General features: G+C 45.3%; 1 protein-coding gene and 1 long non-coding RNA gene across 2 annotated transcripts in view; both read left to right on the top strand.

The window, feature by feature from the left end:
* The first annotated feature begins 6371 nt into the window (after positions 1-6371).
* Positions 6372-7211, top strand: LOC118894868. The gene is made up of 2 exons (XR_005019772.1): positions 6372-6774; positions 7138-7211. It is a non-coding gene; the product is annotated as an uncharacterized LOC118894868 (long non-coding RNA).
* Positions 7212-7348: 137 nt separating this feature from the next.
* Positions 7349-18020, top strand: part of PLCL2 (phospholipase C like 2) — a 191041-nt gene continuing 180369 nt past the window's right edge. The window contains exon 1 of the mRNA XM_036849869.1: positions 7349-7690. Coding sequence (XP_036705764.1) covers positions 7364-7690 — 327 coding nt within the window. The 5' untranslated portion in view covers positions 7349-7363. The remainder of the gene's footprint in view (positions 7691-18020) is intronic.

Here is an 18020-nt window from a genome sequence, read left to right as displayed (position 1 = left end):
CTCATATGGGAAAGAGACTCATAAATAATTACAATATAGTGTAATCAGGGCTGGAGTAGAGGTATGTGCTACTTTAAGAGCCAGGAATAGCAGCATACTATGTCTTCTGGATTCAGGAACATCCTAGCAAAGGAGGAAACATTTGTGTTTTCTTGAAGGATGCCTTTAAGTTCTTCCAATGGAGGGAGGGAAACAGGAATTCTTAACCTAGCAAACACCATGAGCAAACACACAGAGGGTGAGAATGCACAGCCTTTTCAGGGAAGTAGTCCTTGTGACTAGTATAGAGGGGGCATATCTGGCTAGGAAATGATACTGGAAGGGAAGCTGGGGGCCAGGTTATTATGCGCCATGAGTGCCTGTTAAGGAGAATGAAGTTTGTCTTGAATTGGGAACTGTTGGAGACTTTCAGGTTGAGAAGTGATCCCCCCAGGACAATTCTGAGGGTGGTTTGAGAACTAGATTGAAGCTGGGAGGGACTAGAGTTGGGCAGGGTTAGGAGGCTACTGCACCAGTCCAAGCCAAGTGTGATGAGACAGTAAACCAGGCCACTCTGGTGGAAATGGTTTGAGAGATATTTCTAGGTTGATTTACACGTTCAACTATTCCTTAACAGTTAACTGGAACAGGGGGATGCAAGGAGTTGAAGCCGATGCCGAGTTCTTCAGGAAGGCTGCTGTGTAGGTAGCGTACCACAGAAAGAAATGTGGAGTACAGGAGAACAGACATGTGGAGTACAGATTCAGTGACTTAAATCTAAGGCATGTTGAATGTGAGATTCCTGGGGCACAATCAGGCCCAGAATCTCAGTAGGGAAAGAGAGAGTTTCAATGATACAAGGAGAGTTAACATATCAGCTGTTTCACAAAGGTCAAGAAAGACGAAGGTTAAAAAGTAGCCATTGGCTTTGTTAATTAGTATGTCAACCATGACCTTTGGGAGGGCACTTTCATTAGAAGAGGAAGGAAGCCAGTTACAATAGGCTGGAAACTGAAAATTTGGGGGGAAGGCATTTATATTTATAGGTAGAAGAAAAGCAGCTAATGAAGAGAGAAATGGATGAAGAGATGTGACTAAACAAGCTAGGAGAGGTGGAAGGACAGCCCCAGTCCTGCCAGGTTTGCGAAAGAGAGAGAAACTGCATCTTTGCCTCAGGGATTTACCTTTTCTCCCAGAATCTCACCCATGGTGGCTGTAGCCATCACACTGTCTGTGGGCGTGAGGGAAGGGGCTCCCCTTCCTTTTACAGGCCATCTGTCCCTTTATCCATAATGGTATAGCTGGGAGGAGCTGTAATACCTAGCCCCTCATCACTGGCAGCTTGGGGGAATATACCACAAGAGCCAGGCAATGTCCCACTCCTCACAGCCCACAGGTCTGGCCTTAGGGGGTTTCTGATGAAGTCAGCTCCTTCCCCTCCTGGCTCCTGGTGGCCCTGCTCTCCTGCTAGCTGCCCTGGAGCACCCGTGAAAACTTGAGATGCCAGGCCCAACAGCAGGTAGACCAGAAGGATGGAAGCATTTCTTCTCTCATTGGTCTAAGGCTGCCTTCCAAACCCTTGATTCTTGTCCTTACTTGATTGACATTGAGACTGGCCACTCCTTCAGGGAAGACCTCACTCCACCTTTTACCCAAAGGAGGGTTACAAAACCCCTTGGTTCCCCCCCCCCAAAAAACAATCAAATCAGGAGAGTCCAATAATCATACAATCATTCATAGATGGTTTCTGATGTGAGGTTAGCCTAAGCCACAGTAGTGGTCGGTTAGGTAAGGATAAATGGGATGAAGGAAAAGTTAAAGCAGTTTATTTCTTGATGTACTGATATTTTATTGTCTCCGTGAAATAGAATCGTAGGACTATTGCTAAGATGGAGGGGCAGTGGGTTAGTTGGGATTTGGAGAGGAATAGTTTGGAGAATGGAAATTGGAGCCAGTTAGCAAAGGGTAATAGATTGCTTTAAGAGCATCAAAGTTCCCACTGACCCCGGAAATCATACACCTGTCCAGTCAGCAGAGCTATGATTCTTTTTCTCCAGCAGAGTGGCAGCCTGGGACATGTCGGGAGAAAGTCATGGTTGGATTCATGCGAAGTATAGATTGGCAAAGTATAGAAGGGCCTGGGCTGCTGGTGAGAATGTGGTTGAAAGTCTTGGTCATGAGGTCCAGGCTGGGTAGGGAAAAAGTACAGACAGGAGTGCTGATGGACTGAGAGAGTTGGGTGGGGTGAGAGAAGTACAGGTCTTGCTGAGGCTGGCAGGTGCGTCTGGGGGAAGTAAGGGAATGGGACTGATGAAAGGGCAGAGTTGTTGGCTAGACAATAGGTTTCTGACTTTCAGATTTCCGAGATAAAATAGTTCCAGGGCTGGGATGTGCGAGTGGTTAGATGAAGGGAAGTAGGTTGGGAGCCATCCATCCCACGTTGGGACGCAGAAAATGATGTAGTCATCAGACTTCTTGCACTCCAGAAAAGAAATCTGTTCTTGAAACTCAGATTGATGAGGCCCAAATAAATACCAGATTTGGGAGGCATTTGCTACGCTTTGCTTATCATGCAGTTAGGAGCTAGGGTAGGAAAGAATAAGCCTCTCTGTAGACCTTATAAAGGAACTATACGTGGAGACCTCACTTTGTGGGTGTCCTCTTAAGAGAATGCACTAACACAATATCAAGTTTTATATTCTAGATTTTTGGCTTCTCTGAAAGAACAAGATGATCCAGGCAGCACGGGGCCAGGATTTCCTCTCGGCAGCAGTAAGATTCCTCAGCAGGTTATCTGAGTCCCCACCACTCTGTATTGCTGCCTCACACCTGGCCGTTCATGGTGTCTTTCTTAGAATTAGGAGGGAAGTGAAATATTTCTTATAACCAAGGCACTTTCAAAAATTGGAAAACCAAAGATGAATCAGGAAGAGTATTCCTCTGTATTTGATATGCAAATATGCCACTGTTGAAAACTATAAATTGTGATGCTATTAGGAAACAAATCCTTCCAGCTGTACTCGTTACATTATCCACCCGGCTCCTATAGGCATGTGAGTTTGCAGTGACTCCTGTAATAAAATAATAGTGGAAGTAAAATCAAATACATGAGAGTTTATAAAAGTGGTATGATAAGCAACAGTAATTTTTAGAGTAAATCATATTGTTACTTTTGCTAATAGAATGATCTTACTGAATCTCCGGTAATTAATAGATTCCCTCAAAGTGCTACCTAACTCCTGAGAGCCACTGAGCCACTGAGAACAATTTAATGAATTCATGCAGTGGTTCCTCGGTGGCTGGAAATCGTCGATGTAATTCCCTGAGTGCCTAACTTCTTGGCAGCTATATACACGTGTAAGGTAGATCCAAGGAAAATGGGTGAAGGATCTTTAGTGTCAGAGGAGAAGAAGAATATGAAAATGAAAGCTTTTTGCAGGTCTAACTTGCCTCACGGGTGCCCAGGAAGAAAGAGAACTGCTACATATTTCTTGTTGAGGCTCATGATAAAATACACATAATCCAACCCTTAGGAGCATGATAGATTAAAATCAACATCTAGGATTAACTCAGGAAGCAAATGGGTAGCCAGTGTGGACCAGTACATTGATATAATCTGGTATTTCCTTAAAGCATTTTGGTCTTCTACTTTCTGCCCTAGTTAGCGCTCACTTTAAACATGGGGAGCAGTCGAATATGAAGCCTCAGAGGTTGTACTGCATCTTGAAAGAAATACAGAAATAAAATGAGATGGAGGTCTGAGAAATGGAAATTGTCATCACACACTGAGGGAAAAAATAATTTGAAGGCCAAGTGTTCAGTGAGTCGGAAAAATTTAGAGTCGTAAGGTTAGAGGCTGCGAACTGGAAACTAGATATGAATTCATAACCTACAAGGATATCAGTGACGGCAAGAAGTCGGTAAACAGCGTCAGTGTTATTTTGGGAGGCTGCAGGAAGCTTATTATGGACCAGGGAGCCTGAATGGCTCATGTTCGAGGCACCGTATTTAAGATATAAACAAACAGAAGATCGCGCAGTCAAGGGTGACAATAATGATTAAAAGCTGAGGCAGAATGAAATATGAAGAAAACTTAAAAGAGATACAGCTCTGTATTGATGGCATGATAAAAATTAATGAGATTTTTAGAGGTATTTATTTACTTTAAACATTATGAACAAATGATTCATCAGCATCTTACCATTGGAATACAGAGATAATAAACTGGCATAAGCACCATGGAGTTATGCAGAATGAGCATTTTATTAATGTCTTGCCTATCTCTTATTGCCCAACTCTGAAAAGTCAACTGAAGGAACCACTAGACAGTATTTGCTGAGGGATGACTATGATATTTTGGCCCTCTTTCGAAGTCAAACTTCTATGAATTTTACAATGCTGTGAAAACATTTCAGCAAGAATTTTGGCAAAATATTTACAATTTCTTCAATAACACTGTTCACGGAATAGGAGAAATGGAAAGCAATCACTTAGTAACTGCAGAGAAACAAGCAGGAAGGAGGAGGAACAACTGCTTACTGTGTTGCTTGTGATGAAAAAAGTCTGAGTTCAGCTATTAAAAAAGCCTGCTGGGGGCTGAGCACTGCACATGTCAGAGGCACATGCTGCTTCCCGTCACCACACAGGAGAGATGGTACCTACAGCCTGGGTGTTTGTGTGATGCAGAAGTACAGCTATAACATCTGCAGGCGTGTGACCTGTGGGAGACAAGCACTTAGGGGGATAAAAAGGAAACTGGCACAGGCCTTGGGCTTCTGGCATCGTTAGTCACAGGTCTGCCAAGATGCTTTGGGAAACATTTTAATTTAAATGCCAAGTGTATTTCAACGAAGACTCCCTGGTTTGACCTGTTGGGAGTCCAGAGGGAGATGGATAGGTGCTCATTTTGGAAAGCATTAGGAGAATCAGATGCTGGTTTTATAAAAAAGCATCCTGGAGGTTTAAATCTCTATATGTCCCCACTCACCCCAGGAAACTCATGGTACAAGCTGCAGGATGTATGACTCTCATAGCATATTACTAGTGATTGGTAAATGCAGGAAAAGGCAGAAATATCTCCAGGCGTTTATTAAAATATCAAAATTAGAGGACTTTGAGGATAAAGGCCTAGCATTCTTCATTTCCTCCCCACAGCATAGTCACTGGCTACTATGACTATAAATTTGATAAGGCCTGATTTGGATTATTTGAATATATTTTCCTGCAAAAATATCACAAGACAGAAAAAAAATTGAACCAAACTAGAAAAAGAAAGGAAGAAAGAAAAGGAAGAAAGGAAGGAAGGAAGGGAGGAAGGAAGGAAGGGAGGAAGGAAGGAATGAAGGAAGGAAGGAAGAAAGGAAGGAAGGAAGAAAGAAAGAGGGATGGGACTGAATAAAATATTAGAACATTGTTGTCCATCGATGTGAAAATATGTCTGTTAGCGTGTAGGCCCAGGTTGGCAAGAGATGGATAAAAGCTTGTCTGATGGGTTACAAAAACATGAATCCACAGATCAGAGGAATTAAAACACCCCGAGAATAACACAAAGGTATTTGAAGTTGCTTCAGAGGCAAGGGCGGGTGTGTATATGTATGTAAAGCTCGTTTCCTCTGAGGCTGCTTGGCAGTTTGCTACAACATCATGCTGATGAAAGCAGGGTCTTTAAGTTCACCCCCCAGCGGACTGTCAGTTTCTCCTTCGCGCCCTGCGGGAAGCGCATTCCCGGAAAGGGAAACACACTAGTTGGAGAAGAGCTGGGGTGCTAGAGAAAGGCTGGAAGCTGGAGCCAGGGATCCTGGGATGGAGAGGTGGGTGGGGCCAGGCTGGGTGCGGCCTCGGGTACCAACATGCGGAGATGGGGCCACGTCTGGCTCCAAGGGTGGAGAGCCAGGGAAGGTATTTGCTCGGGGGAACGACATGATCAGGGTTTTTAGGCTGGTCACTCTACCTGAAGCATTGGGGGAGGGAGGACGGAGGAAGAAGGAAGAACCAGAGGGACCGGCTGCAGTGATCCAAGTAGGATCCTGCCCCAAAAGATGAGCCTGACCTAGGGCGCGGTCTGCAGAGGGCTGGACCGGCTGGCGGCGGGACACTGGCGGAAGGACACTGGGAGGGAGGGACGCTGGTGATAAATCCCTGGAGGACGACTCAGAGGGCTCAGAACAGGCTCTAACGAGGTCCTCTGCTCCTCACCTCTCGCCGCCCCCTCCCCCGGGCCCCAGCATCCTTGCAACTAGTTGAATCAATTCACAGATTCACAGTTCAGGAGCCCAAAGGAACGGAATTAGCTTCTGTATGTGAAGTGGGTCTGACCCACGAGGGGAGCCCAGAGGGGAACGTCCGGAGGGCCTCCTCCGGAGCTGGGCGGGAGCGGAACGAGTCCCGCGCGCGGGGCGGGGTAGGATGGGGCGCAGCGGCGGAGCCCAGAGCCCGGGACCATCGTGCGGCCCGCGGCCTGCGCTGTCTTTGCTCCTCGGGGCGCCGGCGGGTGACTGGAAGTTGCCAAATCTCTAGGGAGGCGGGGAGCCTCCCGGGACCCGCGGCCGCCGCCGTCGCCGTCCGCTGGGCAGCGAGGTTCCTGCGGCCCGATGAGCCGGCCCAGCGGGAGCAGCCGCGACGGCGGCGACCAAGAGCGGGAGCCGGGTGGCCCGCGGCGGCAGGGGAGGGTCCCCGCGGCCTGTAGGGGGCAGCGCCGAGCCCGGGAGGAGGCGGCGGCGGCGGGGTGGGCGAGTCACGGCCGCCCTGCCCGCCGTGCGCTTACCCGGCGCCGCCGGCTTCGGCGGGGACCCGGGGGTACGTGGCGGGCCCGGCGCGCGACAGCCCCTGGGGAGTTGGGATCCCGGGAGACCCCGGCGTCGCCACCCGCCCGCCCGGGGCCGCGAGAGCCTCGGGCGGCGCCTCCGCGTGGCCGGGGAGCGTCTGGGCGCCCGCCGCTTCCCCGAGCCCGAGCGGGACGCCCGGTGCCCGCGCGGTGGGTGCCCTGAGCCCCGCGGTGGGCGCCCCGTTCCCCCGGGGAGGGCGCCCCGTTCCGGCGCCCCCGGCCGCGCGGTATTTGTGGCGCCCGCGGCGGCGCGTGTGCCGGGCGTGTTTCCCTCCCGGGTGCCGGGCCCCGGGCCCCGCCGCCGCGCTGACTGTGTCTCTCTTCTCCCCCTGCAGGAATCTTCCGAGAATCCTGCTGCCGCGACTGTAACCGTGAGCGAGGCGAGCTCGAAACCAACAGCACATCTAAATTAAAAAAAAAAAAAAAAAAAAAAAAAAAAGGCGGAAGAAGCGGCCGAGGCGGCGGCGGGAGGAGGAGAGGAGGAGGGGCCGCGCGGCCCGAGGCGGCGGGGACGCGGGGACGCGGGGACGCGGCTTTGTGCTGGCGGGTCGCGGGGCGCCCATGGCGGAGTGCGGCCGGGGGGGCGCCGCCGGCGGGGCCCTGCCCACCTCCCCGGGCCCGGTCCTCGCGGCCAAGGGCGCCCTGAGAGCCGGGGCCGGGGAAGGCGGCGGCGGCGGAGGGCGCCTCGGCCACGGGCGGGCGCGCTATGACAGCGCCGGGGTTTCCAACGGAGACTGCAGCCTCGGCGTGTCCGCGGACGAAGCCCAGGCCAGCCCCGCCAGGGGCCCCCGCGGCGCCGCGCTCGCCGCGACCCCCGGCCCGGCCGCCTGCCCCCTCCCCCGGGAGAGCAAGCCGGGCGGCCTGCCGCGCCGGAGCAGCATCATCAAGGTAGGTGGGAGAGGGGCACCCGTCGCCCGCCCCCCGCCGTCCGCGGGGGCTCTTCCCCCGAGAGGGGAGTAGTGGTGGCAGGAGGGGGGGTGTACGAGGAGCCCCCTGCTAACGGGAACCAGGGGTGCGCTGGTGCTTGGGGTGGTTGAGCGGGGATTGGGTGTATATGGCATTTGGGAAGAATGGAGAGGTGGTCCTGAATGTGCAGGGAGCTGTGCTCAGACATCCGCCGTGGAACTTAGGGATGTCACCTCTCCCAGGATTGGCCTGGAATGATGGCCTGTACCTGCTTGGCAGGGCACGCTCTCCTGTGGTAGCCTCGGCTGGTAACAGACTCCCTGCAAGGTTTCCATTGTATGTTGAAAACAGTTATCATGTGAAAACATTTTCTTAAAAATCCCAGTTATTTAATAGGTTTCTTCTGATCGCTCTATAGTTGCCTCTTGCAAACGGTTGGACTCAGAGGGTGCAAAAAAGTCCCAGGTCACTCAGCCTCACGGAGAAATGGAGTAGGTTTCTGAACATAAATGCCCATTTCAGCTTTCTTAGGCTCAGAGGCGCTGAGAGATTACAGTCCTGCACGGTTTAATCTTTTCCTTGCTGCAGTAGGCAGGCCTCCAGCTCTGTGGAAGTTCTTTTGGGCAGTTTGCTTGGTTTTGCTATCTTTTGCCTGGGGTTATTTAGCAAAAGGAAGTCAGCGATTGTTTTGTGAATTTTAAACTCCAGGAGTAATATAAGGAACTCCTGAGTTTGTGGTGGTTTCGTTCTAATATTACATTTTGGTCTGCAGTGCAAACATATTTCTCCTGACATGAAGTGAAAAAAAAAAAAAATTGATGAGCTAAGAAGAGCAGAGCCTTAGGAAGGGCTAGCTCTATCTGCTCAAGTTTGGAACAAATATGAAAATGTTGCTGTCTGAAGACTGAGAGGTCACCAGGGCAGTGAGCAGCAAAGCACCCTGACACGGCTGCCCCCACCTTCCTGTGGCAGATCATCAGTGGGAGAGGGAGAGCAGAACGGGCCACAGTGAAGAGAATTGGCACTGGTGGTATTTGACATTTAATTGGACCTACAGAAACCTTCTGAGTAGCATGTAGTGTCTGATGGTATTATCAGCCTCTGCAGTTACCTAGTGAAATATACAACCTTGCTACTGTATGTAACAAGCAGTTGTGAAACTGCTTTTCGCTTTGTCATCTGTTGGCCCGGTTTATGTCTGAGCAAGGGCACAGTTGGAGGGCTTAAAGATCAAGTGTATTAACTATCTGCAGCAGGCGTTTAGAGTTTAACTAAGGAAAGCAAAAGAGGTTTTTGCTGCCTGCCTACCTAGCTTTTAGTGACTTACGTTTTCTTCTACTCTGTCGCTTATGTTGCCATGGAAGTTGCTTTCAACCGTGCGTGGTACTCAATTCCCATTGACAGAGTTATGTGTCATAACTGTTTTTATTGGTTACTAGGTATTTGTGGTGATTTTGCACCGCGGTGTTAATGAAATCTGACGTGAAAATTCCAGAGAAGATACAAGCTGACCACATTTTAACTCCTCTCCCTCAATTTTTTTGAAGGGCCTGTTTTTGCACTTTTTAAAAAAAAAATTCAGATTTAATTGTTGTCTACATGTGGTTCACAGTGTAACTTATTTAATTACAACAGCATCTGTTTTAATTTTGCATTCATGGGAGGTTAGGAAGAAGGATGGTTTGCCAACATTTCTGACATGTGGAATTGAGAACTTGTTGGTAGATATCATTTCTTCATTGAAGATGCTAGAAGCACATGGGGAAATGATTAATAATTCAGAAATCACTGGAATTTTGAAACTTTCCCAGATATCTTCGTCACTTTTCTTCTTTCTAATGAAGGCAGTTGGTCCCTTGTTTGCAGTTGTATCCCTAGATATACATTGTGAGGAATGACACGTGCTTGCTTCCTGAATGAATGGACAAATGATAAGGAAGTACATGTTTTCTCTAAGTTCTTTTAATTTTTAAAATGGCTCATTGGGATTTACCAGTCTCATATCTTATTTATTGTCTTGTATCTCCTAAGATGACTTGACTCCTTTTCCTTGCCTCTATTTTCAATGTGCATTTTCTTAATCACCCTTTAAAACTATGGAAATAGTGTTGAAAGTTGATCAAGCCTGGATTTTAGGGAAGGAGTATGCTATATTTAAATAGGTAATTACTTGGTATTTACTCCCTTTCAGCTGGCGTCTTGAGGGATCAAGATTTTAGAAATTTAGTGTGGCATTTTCTAAAGACATGACAGCATCAAGTTAATAGTGTAATAGAATAAAGAGATCTTTTACTTTAATACCAACTTTCATAAAGCAGCAAATAGTGCACAGGTATTTTTGTCACACGAATGGCAGAATTACATTTCACTTTTGTTAAAATATAATAAACAGCTTAGCAGGAGCCCATGTGAAAAAGCAGTGGTGACATCTTTCTTTGGTTTCTTTTGAATAAAGGGATGAATGCAGCCAGGTGATGGAAGGGGAGAGGCGGGAATAGATTAGTGAGCATGGTGATGATGGGGGACTTCAGGGCATGGCACGGAGAGTGCATGCTCTCTAAGGATCAGAGGCTGGTGTTCACGGGGTTGCATTAGTTGCAGTGTCCCGCTATGCCTGTTTCCTAGTTCATTACAGTCTTGACCTTCCTCTTAGGTGGGGATCCCCAAATCAGAGAGAGAAATAACAGCAGAAATGGGATAAACAGTGGGCAAAAAAGGGGGACTATTGCTGAGGTGCAGGACGTGCAGAAATCCACTGTAGGCTGACTGGAATGATATTCCTTATTTAAAATTATTTCTTTGGAACTCCATCTGTTTTGTAAATGTGGTGTTGAGTAAGAAATTGTAAATTGTAAAACTACATTTTCTGCCAAAATAGATGCACAGATCCATACTAAAAGAGCTCCTTGGTTATGGTAAGAGTGTTGATGGAAATTCAGGGTGAGCAGCCTGGTAGGACCTTTCTAAGTACCTTGAGAAGAAAAATAAATCATGGAACTCATCACCAGACTTTTCTACTTTTCCTTAGCTTACTGAAAATAGTGTTACACTTTTTAGATTATTCTCAAAGGCCTATGACTAGATTTTTAGGGGAGAAGCCATTATGTTTGTCATCTTTAGTAATCTAGTAAACGAAAACATCACTTTCATTTTCTCTTTCCATATTTCATTTCATCACACCATTCAATACAGTCCACGCTTTATTTTGAAACAGTTAATTTGGTTAGCTGTTCAGATGGCATTCATTTTTTACAAATAGCTCTATCCTTTAATTCAGGAGCTTGGTCTAAAAATATGAAGTAACATTTTAAGCCTTAGATTTCTTTTTAAGTTTTGAAATAAATGAAGTTAAAATGTCTATTAGTTTGGATGGTTTACTTTAGTCAAAGCTAATTAAATATTTTGGATGGTACATTAAGAGAGGTGATTTAATTTGCATAAAATACAATTCACTCCTGTTGGTGTCTAGTTCTATGGAATTTGACAAACACATGTAAGTCATGTAACCACTACCACAACCAAGATCTAGAACGATTCTATCATCTCAAAAAATTCTCCCAGTCTCTTTGCAGCCTTCCCTGCCCCCTATCCCCAGACCATAACAACTATTGATTTGGATATTTAAAAAAAATAAGTTGGAAGTATAGCCATTATACTATTTTGGTATTTAAAAGTAATGACAGCAGCCACTGTTTATTAAGCACTTACTATGTGCAAAACACATGAAAAGTGTTTAACTTGAGTCTGTGACCTGGTGTTGCACCAGCCATGGAGGCTGAAGAAAACCCCAAGTTCAGAGGGGTCAACTGCTTGTCCAGGGTGCTGGAGCTGGTTGTTGTACCCCGCTTGGGCACTCCACTGACCCCCACATTACACTGGCAGTGTTAATTTTTTTGTATACTTAAGGAAGCATTGGTGGTTTGGAACACCAGATTTGGTTTTCCCCTTTAAATGTGGGAGATACTGAAGGGAAAAAAAGAATCTCAATTTCTTCTGGCAGAAGAAGTTGGCAGATAATATAGCCAGGCAGCTGTCTAGTCACCTGTTATGGCTGCCTGACTAGAGACTCTGGCTTCACTGGGACCAAAAGTTTGACCTTGTCCAAGGTGGCAGCCCTTAGTTTTCTTAATATCACTGCTGTCCTTATTATAGTATTACGGTGTGTAGGGGAAATGCTTTTACTAACTTTTCACCAACATAGATTCCCCACGTCTTGATGCTGAGCACTGCATCATGGGGAACTAGCAGGCTTTTCACATCTATTATGCATATTTAAACAAAATAGTTAAAATGTACATTATGGTGTAAATGAAGTAGACTCTTTGCAGGCCAAAGCTGGGCTGTATTTATCAGTTCTGCACAGAAAGCAAGCACTCAATCACCGTTTTCTGAATTTTATGTTAAGAATAATATCTGCATTTGACTTTAGACTTTTTTTTCTGAATGGGGGCTCGGGGGAGACAGCTGTACACCCAGCAAACCTGTGGGCATACCATGAATATTCAACCAACAGTAACTGGATCACAGAGTGAATTTGTCTGGTTAAACAGGCAGCCTTGGTCATTTAGCTCAGAAAACTCTGGTAGCCAATCAGCAAGTCTCCACTTGGCTTTGTACTGATGCATGGGAAGGAGTCCACGCTTGACAACTGCTGCAAGGCGGGCGCAGGGCCGCGGGTCTCAGCCACTCAGAGAGCTTTCGTCACACTTCAGAGTTCAGTTTCAGAAGTCATTAGGGGGTGTTCACTTTCAGACCCTAAAAATTACTTACCCCTTTTGCTTCTTCTCTTCCCTGTCTTCCAACCTCCCCTCCAAACAGTTATGCTTGACTTGTGGTGCTTTTCACCAGGTCCAAATAGACAACTGACAGGAAATTGTTTATTATTATTTTTTAAATTGCCTATCTTGGCCTCTCGAGTTAGTTTCTTAGAATGCTCTCTCCCAGAATCTGTTCCGTTCCTTTCATAGTTCTGTGTGCTCTGTAAGGGGTCTAAACGAGACTGCTCTTTTTTGCTTTTGCTTTTGCTTTTTTTAATGCTTAAGTTCCCCATGCCTCAGAATTCAACAAAATAGGGCAGTGCTATCTGCAGCCTAAATGCAGGTATAAATGAATTGTGAATATTCACGTTTTCCCTTCAGGCTCTATTTTATACATGTGTCCAAAAATAGATGCTCTGTTCCTTATTAATGCTAAATTTTGTCTGTCATTACTTGCTTGTCTACCAGACCTCCAGATTGGTTTAGCTACTTACTTTTTATTTCAAATTAATGGATTCTGTAGTACAGGGGATATTCATATATTTTTACCGGTGGGCCACAGGATCTGAAACTGTGCAAGCTGCCTGGCCGGCTTTTCTCTGCCATTGATAATGGTGAATCGAGAGGGTCGTACCCGGCATGGGTGTTAGTAGTGACTCAGACAAGTCGGAACCCCCAGGGGGGTTTCAGTGGGACCTATGTTCCTTGTGGCAGAATAATCCCATAGCTTTAGGGGGCTCAGAGCATATAATGACTTACATTGAGCTTTAGCAACAATTGTGTGAGTGGCCCAGTCTGCTGGCAGGACGCCTGGCACCTACCTGTCTCCGAAGGGCAGAGGAGGGCAGGTGGGAGGCCCTGCTGGCCGCAGGTGCTTGGTCACATGGCGGGGGATTAGGTAAAACTTGTTCTAGGTAGTAATCTCAGCTGGGCTGTACAGGCAGACCACCTTTTATTGTGGTTCGCTTTATTGCACTTCACAGATAGTGCGCTTTTTACAAATTGAAGGTCTCTGGCAACCCCGCGTCGAGCAAGTCTGTTGGCGCCATTTTTCCAACCGCATTTGCTCACTTCGTGTCTCTGTGTCACATTTTGGTAATTCTCGCAGTATTTCAAAATATTTCCTTGTTATTATGTTTGTGATGGTGATCTGTGATCAGGGATCTTTAATGTTACTATTGTAATCATTTAGGGGCACCACGAACCGTGGTGAACCCATGTCAGACGAACTTAATTGATAAATTTTGTGTATGTTCTGACTGCTGTCACCTCCCTGTTCCCTGAGACACAACAATGTTGAAATTTGGCCAGTTAATAGCCCTGCAATGGCCTCTAAGTGTTCAAGTGAAAGGAAGAGTCACACATCTCTCATTTTATTTATTTTTCTCATTTTAAGTCAAAAGCTAGAAATGATTAAGCTTACTGAGGAAGGCATGTCGAAAACCCAGATAGGCTGAAAGCTAAGCCTCTTGCACCAAACAGTTAGCCAAGTTCTGGATGCAAAGGAAAAGTTCTTGAAGGAAATTAGAAGTGCTGCCCCAGTGAACACACCAATGGTAAGAAAGCGAAACAGCCTTATTGCTGACATGGAGAAAGTCTGAGTGGTCCGGAGAGACGATCAGACCAGCCACCACATTCCCTTAAACCAAAGCCTAGTCCAGAGTAAGGCCGTAACTCTCTTCAGTTCTGTGAAGGCTGAGAGAGGCAAGGAAGCTGCAGAAGAAAAGTTCGAAGCTTAGCAGATGTTGGTTCATGAGATTTAAGGCCAGAAGCCATCTCTGTGACATCAGAGTGCAAGGTGAAGCGCAGCAAGTGCTAATGAAGAAGCTGCAGCAAGTTATCCAGAAGATCCAGGCAAGGTAATTCAGGAAGATGGCTACACTAAACAGCAGATTTTTCAATGTGGATGAAACAGCCTTCTATTGGAAGAAGATGCCATCTAGGACTTTCATAGCTAGAGAGGAGAAGTCAATGCCTGGCTTCAAAGCTTCAAAGGACAGGCTAACTCTCTTGTTAGGGGCTAATGCAGCTGGAGACTTGAAGTTGAAGTCAATGCTCATTTACCATTCTGAAAACCCCAGGACCCTTAAGAATTATGCTGAATCTACTCTGCCTGTACTCTGTAAATGGAACAGCAAAGCTTGGATGATGGCACATCTGCTTGCAACATGGTTTACTGAATATTTTAAGCCCACTGTTGAGACCTATTGCTCAGAAAAAGAAGATTCCTTTCAAAATATGACTGTTCAGTGACAACGCACCTGGTCACCCAAGGACTCTGAGGGAGATGCACAACGAGATACATGTTGTTTTCATGCCTGCCAACACCACATCCATTCTGCAGCCCATGGACCAAGGTATAATTTCGACTTTCAAGCCTTATTATTTAAGAAATATATTTCGTAAGGCTATAGGTGCCATAGAGAGTGATCCCGCTGATGGATCTGGGCAAGCTCAATTGAAAACCTTCTGGAAAGGATTCACCATTCTAGATGCCATGAAGAACGTTCATGATTCATGGGAAGAGGTCAAAATATCAACGTTAACAGGAGTTTGGAAGAAGTTGATTCCAACCCTCATGGATGTCTTTGAGGGGTTCAAGACTTCAGTGGAGGAAGTAATTGCAGATGTGGTGGAAACAGCAAGAGAACTAGACTTAGACGTGGAGCCTGAAGATGTGGCTGAATTGCTGCAATCCCATGATAAAACTTGAATGGATGAGGAGTTGCTTCTTACGGATGAGCAGAGAAGGTGGTTTCTTGAGATGGAAACTACTCCTGGTGAAGATGCTGTGCAGCTTGTTGAAATGACAACAGAGGATTTAGAATATTATACAAATTTAGTTGATGAAGTACTGGCAGGGTTTGAGAAGAGTGACTCCAATTTTGAAAGAAGTTCTACTGTGGGTAAAATGCTATCAAACAGCACTGCATGCTACAGAGGAATCGTTCGTGAAAGGAAGAGTCAGTTGATGGGGCAGACTTCATCGCTGGCATATTTTAAGAAACTGCCAACCACCCCTGCCCTCAGCAGCCACCACCCTGATCAGTTGGCAGCCATCAGCATCGAGGCAAGACCCTCCACCAGCAAGAAGATTACAACTCACTGAAGGCTCAGATGATGGTTAGCTTTTTCTTCTTCAACCAATAAAGTATTTTAAAATGAAGGTATGTATATTGCTTTTTTAGACACAATGCTTTTGCCCACTTAGTAAGCTACAGTATAGTATAAACACAACTTTTATATGCACTGGGAGCCAAAAAATTCGTGTGATTCTCTTTATTGCGATATTTGCTTTATCGAGGCAGTCTGGAACAAACCCCCAGTATCTCTGAGGTGTGCCTGTACGGTGGGGTCTTGGTCTGTCCTCAGGACACACGTTGCATGTCTGGATTATTCAGGGGGAAGAATACTGGTGGGAAAACTAGAGGGTGTGAAGTTCGGTGCTTGGATCAGATTCTGGCTCCCTCTCTTCCTTCCTATTGACCTTGGGCAAGATATTTAAGTCTGTGTGTCTAGTTAACCCATCTCTAAAACAGAGATAGTGAAATCCCCCTTATAACATTGTCAAGGAGATTAAATGAGATGATGTGTGTGGAATATTCAGAGCAGTGTGTGGCCTGTAGTAAATACTCAATAAGCAGTCCCTAGTATGTTTAGTTTCTCTTATTTAGAGTTGATCCTGAGATGAGCAAACTCATTTAGCTTCGTTTGAATTGGAGATCACTAACACTGCTATCCCCATTTTGAAAGTTTATCTTTTGAGACTGAAAGAATGTACCCAGATAAGTTTCTCAGACTTATTCTGAAGATGCTTCACGAATGATTTTTGTTCTGGTGCCTTTCTAAATCTGATGCGTCAGTACAACGGAGCTCATATCTTAATAGCCCCACTTCAGTAATCAGAGAGCACTGGACATTAGTTTTATTGCACCAAGCACCCATATGTCTTGGTTTGCCCAGCGTAGTCCGGATTTACCCTGGACAAAACCAGGGTTTTGTCCTCTCTGCTCTCCTTTGATGGATTTCAAAGCTTTTCAGGAGGGAATCATTTCCCATTTTTGTTTCTTTTTAACAAAATTTGATTTACACTCTTTAGGGTCCTGGAGAGTAAAGCAGGTAATAGTAACAATTTGTTTTCAGGTGAGTTTTTTCTGATAGTATCTATCCCTACTTTGTTTTGGAATTGTCAAATAATTATAAAATTATAGAATATGTTTATGCCTTCAACACATTACTATGAGTTCAGTATTGAGGTATCTTCTTGGAGTATGCTAAATATACTGATTTGGAAATAGCAGATATTACTATCCCAGAAACCAGGCAGCTGGATTTAAAAGTGATTAATCATGTAGATTCATGGGATTTTTAGAACAGAAAGAGATCATGCAAAATTCTTTCGTAGTTATAGAGAGGCAAGGCCATACTGATCAGTACAGCTAGCTCCTAGCTATGGTTGAGTTCATTTATTTGCATATTAGCATAGCAGAATTGGAAAAAAATTGTTATGTAATACTGCAGTATGTGAGTATTAATAGCACAAGATGTGGTCTTCCAAACAGCTATTTTTGAGAATTTGTTTTTTTGGCTATAGATAGCTACATGGGTACACATGCTACACTTGTGCACGCATGTACTCTGAAGCCTCTGTTTATAAATAGTAAAGATTAAGAACAAACCAAATAACATAGTGGTGGTTGGCACGAGTCCTGTCTCGTGAGAGACTGATGGGTAGCAGGTGTCTGCTCTCTAAATTGAAAATGCCCAGGCAGGGGGAGCCTGTTTTTATGAACATTGCTGATGCGGCTTCTGTTGCTTTTGACCAATTAGTGTGGCCACAGAGGGATAAGCGACCTCGTTTGCAGCTACCATTAGAATCACAAGCTGTATGACTCTCTCCACATGGTTTCCTGCTACTCTTTATTTTTCATCTTCCTTCTAAGCTCTGATACCCTGTGAGCATAAGTAGATGTAATTTTTAAAATACTTAAAATGGTTTAATGGTTATTCTTGGAGGAAATACAGCAAGTTGCTTAGATTTTTATTGCTATTAATCCATGCTAGTAGATTATATTAAATACCAATAGAATCATTCAGAGGTTTTCATATCGGAACTGATAGAATTCCTGATGTAATGAGGGTTTAACGGATGTGTTTGTCTTTGGAGTTTTTGGTGGTTTGTTGAAAACGATCTATATATTCTTTCAGGGCTTTCTCTGGTTTATGTATATTCCCATAAATGTTTTTTCTATGCACTAAAATAGTATCAGAAGTTGAATTGCTATGTTATAGGATATGTGTATATTCAGCTTCAGTAAATATTATCGTGTGCTTTTCCTAACTGACAAAACTAATTGACACACCCACCAGATTATGTGAGTTCTAGTTGCTCTAAATGCTTCCTAATACTTGGCATTGTCAGTGGTTTTTGTTGGTTTTAAATTGTATCTGTGATGGTTATGTAATGCACTGTGGCTTTTAGGTTGCATTTCCCTGATCACGAATGATGTTGAGCATCTTTTCTTGTTTTCTTGGCCATTAGTATATTCTCCTTT

Source organism: Balaenoptera musculus, chromosome 4, assembly GCF_009873245.2.
Source record: "Balaenoptera musculus isolate JJ_BM4_2016_0621 chromosome 4, mBalMus1.pri.v3, whole genome shotgun sequence".
In the NCBI taxonomy this organism is placed as follows: Eukaryota; Metazoa; Chordata; class Mammalia; order Artiodactyla; family Balaenopteridae; genus Balaenoptera; species Balaenoptera musculus.
Note: the sequence above shows the minus strand (reverse complement) of the source record. Positions and strands in the feature narration are given on the sequence as shown.